Genomic DNA, 3,485 nt, shown 5'->3' on the forward strand with positions numbered 1-3,485 from the left:
CTTATCTCTTTATTTATTCTATTTTCCTGGACACATCTCCCTCCTTTAAAAAAATATTAAATTCTGCTTTCCAGACAAACATTTCAAGCTTTCACAGGAATTAAATCCATCATGATATGGGTGCGTGGGTGTGGGTGTGTGCAGGTGTGTGTGTGTTTTCTTAGATCTTATTTAGATCTAGAGATGCATTAGATGTATTACCTATCATTAGGAATGTATTAATTTTTTCATTTAAATTCAAACAATCACAGGGCATACAAAGAAAAGCCCTCACAGTTCAGGCCACTTCACGCTTTATCTTTGTCCAAACAACTGAGGAAGGAAGCGGGAGGGGCGGAAAATCAGAGAAACATCTGACAAATTCTTATAATTTCAGAATGGTTACTGAAAAAAAAAAAACTTCTTAGACATATGCAGTGTGTCATTACTTTTCTCATGAAACTTCCTCCTCCTCCTACAAAGGAAAAAGGAAAAGGTTCTGAATGTTTCCCTTCAAGATACAAACAGACTAAGTGCACGGAGAAAAATTCCTCTCTTAGTTTTGACAGATGGGTGGGGAGGATGGAGGAGAGAGATCAGGAGAACAAGTACACTCAGCAGAAAGAATGACCCCAATTGCAGTGCAACTCAGATACAAAGAGAACCTTGAGATAGGTCAGTGGCACCTTTACACCAAGAGCTAACTGAAAACAACTTAACGGGTGTCTCTCCCATAAACAGGGATCCAAGTTTTTGGCTTATTGTTAGTAACTTTCTCCTAACGAGAAAAGATACTTACATGGGAACTTCAGAATTAGAAACAAAGAGCAGAATACACTTGGCATCTTTGTTTCCTGAGTATCCAAAAGAAGAAGGAGACACCACCATCATAAAACAGATGTTACTGCAAATGAAGTTTTATATATTCACATGCATAAATTGTAAAAGCATCCTGATAGAAAGGTTTGCCAAAACCATGATTGTCTAAAAAAAATATAATGAAATGTTGGAGGGAAAAATATATCAAGACCAGTATATTTTTTTTTAAATGCACTGAAGAAGTACTTTCCTAATTTAATATTCAAATAAGTCTTGTGCTTGTATCTTTACTCTCTTTCTAAATTGTGGAACATCAGAATCACAAGTCTCAACCAGTGTTTCTGGCAGCAGATTTACTTTGTATTATTTTATCTTTCTTATCATCACAAAGCTGAAACCCCCCAACTTCTTCACAGTACAGTCCATCCTTTGCAGGTTTCTTTTTTCTTTTCTTTCAGTGTTTGAACTCCGATCCTTTGCGAATGATATTGCAGCACTGACTCTACTAGACTTGCTTATTTCAAACTGTATCACAGAGACTCCTATGCTTTGGATTTTTTTTTTGTTTCACTTCTTTATTTGTCAGCAAAATTAGAGTTTTTATCATAATTGCAATCTGGTTCACAAAGGGAAGCACAGTAACCAGAATCCAGACACTTAGGCTGAAACTTAGTTCCTTCTGATTTGATTCTGCCAAACGGAATAAGGCAGCACCTACTTCTAGAGGAGACTGCATGGCCAGCAGCAATTAAGGCGTGAGCTAGATTGTTCTCCTCGTACAGAACATCCACCTCTAATTTCATTTCAGAGCCATAGTGTCTAAAATGAAATAGCAGGCCCGGTTTACTAAGAAGCTTCTGAAACAGAAGTTTAGCTTCATCACTCCAGTATTCTCCCTTGGCAGGAACTGTATCATGTAAAGAGCAAGCATGTGCCAAACGTGGTAAGAAAGACAGACTTTCTGGAATAACTTTAAGTTTATGAATATCAGAGTAAGGGATGCTCTTCAGAAAGCCGTAATCAATAAATGTAAGAAGAACAGACTGACTCGTTACTTCACTAATTTCTGCCCTGTTCCACTGCGCTTCCAATCCAAACTTGATCAAGCAGCTAGCACCAGGAGCCACAAGTTCTTTTGACAAAGCTGGCAAGTTGTCAGGAAGGTCAGAGAGCAGCAAAGACAAGTTCTTCATGCAATTAAATAAGACTTCAAACTGGATGCAGAAGTTTGAAGGATCAGTAACTGCAGTTGCAAACCCAGGATACCTTCTGCCACTCTGCAGCGGTGCCCACATGATTGAATTTATCTTGAATGACGTATCAAACTCCTTACAGTCTGTATTACTGGATATTTCTGGTCCAACAATAGTCGGACAATGACTTAAGAGCTGGTTCAAATACTCCTGAAGCAGAATTTTCCCTATTAAAATATCTACTTCCCAGATATGAGAGGGTTCCAAATATCTCAAAAACAAGATCCTTATTTCATGATCCAGGAGTGCATTTATTGCGTGGACAAACTGAATTTTCTTCAGCATTTTAAACCAAACCCATTTACAAAACACAGCTTGTTTTGGAATATTTTTAAGATTGTCACTGAGCACCTTTGCGCTATTTAAGGACACCATCTCACACTTGCCATAATCCATGAAAAAAACCAGCATTAACTTCTCCCTGACAAATTTCTTTATCACTTTTGATCGATACCACTTGAGGTTCCTTTCAGATTTTATCATACATTCCAATCCTTCTTCAATATCATCCACTCTAAGCAAATCACTTCGTTGTGCTTCTTTGACAAGCATTACATTTAACTCATGTAATGTTTGCAGATTTCTACATAACTGTACATGAAATTCTCCACTCTCTGAAATATTAATTACTTCTGCTCCTTCTACCTGTCCAGAATTTAGATCTTGAGGAAGGACATTTAAGGGTGTTTTGGAACTATTTTTCATCTTAACAGCCTTATTTTTTCTTTGAGTCCCTAAATCATTCCTAGACTTTCTATACTGAGGATTACTATTTGTAACCAGAATTTGGTTTGGCCTATTTTTCCGATTATGCACTCGTGTGTTTTGCCCCCTTGTCCTGCGTTTTTTCTGTAGAAGGTCATTAGATATAGACTTTCCACAACAAATTACATCTACTTCCCACCGTTCTCCATACTGCTGTAAGAACTTGCAAGCAACTGGCTTGTATCCTACTTCGCTTAAAAAACAAGAAATACTTTTATTAGTCCAGCTTTCATCAGGAACACCTTTTAGTTTGCCAAGGGAACAATGAACACTGAGCCTTGGCAAAGTTAAGAACTTTTTATGAATCCTGCAGATTTTTGAAGGACTTACAATTGCTGCATTACCATAGTCAATGAACTCTACCTCAAAGGAGTTTCCTGATTGCAGAGTTTTAATAACTGCTCTATAGTAAAAACAATCAGTGTCATGCTCTGCTACAATGAGATCCCCTACCGTGAGCTCATCTAAGCAATTTTCATGACCTGTATTCACCATGCTTTCATTTAATTCCTTTGCTAGTTGTATTATTAAGTTTTCATCCTCTGCAAGCTGAACATAGAAACTTGATGGATTATTCATATGAGAAATATACCCTGCTACTTCAGAATTCACCTGAATATCACGTTGAGGAAGATTGATTAATTTAGGTATATTTTCATTATTCCTTTC

General features: G+C 37.2%; 1 protein-coding gene across 1 annotated transcript in view; it reads right to left on the reverse strand.

Moving 5' to 3' along the window:
* Positions 1–1,373: 1,373 nt before the first annotated feature.
* Positions 1,374–3,485, reverse strand: part of TDRD15 (tudor domain containing 15) — a 5,985-nt gene continuing 3,873 nt past the window's right edge. The window contains 1 exon segment of the mRNA XM_035897954.1: positions 1,374–3,485. This exon segment is cut by the window's right edge and continues 36 nt beyond it. Coding sequence (XP_035753847.1) covers positions 1,374–3,485 — 2,112 coding nt within the window.

Source organism: Egretta garzetta, unplaced genomic scaffold (assembly GCF_000687185.1).
Source record: "Egretta garzetta isolate BGI_Z169 unplaced genomic scaffold, ASM68718v1 scaffold87, whole genome shotgun sequence".
In the NCBI taxonomy this organism is placed as follows: domain Eukaryota; kingdom Metazoa; phylum Chordata; class Aves; order Pelecaniformes; family Ardeidae; genus Egretta; species Egretta garzetta.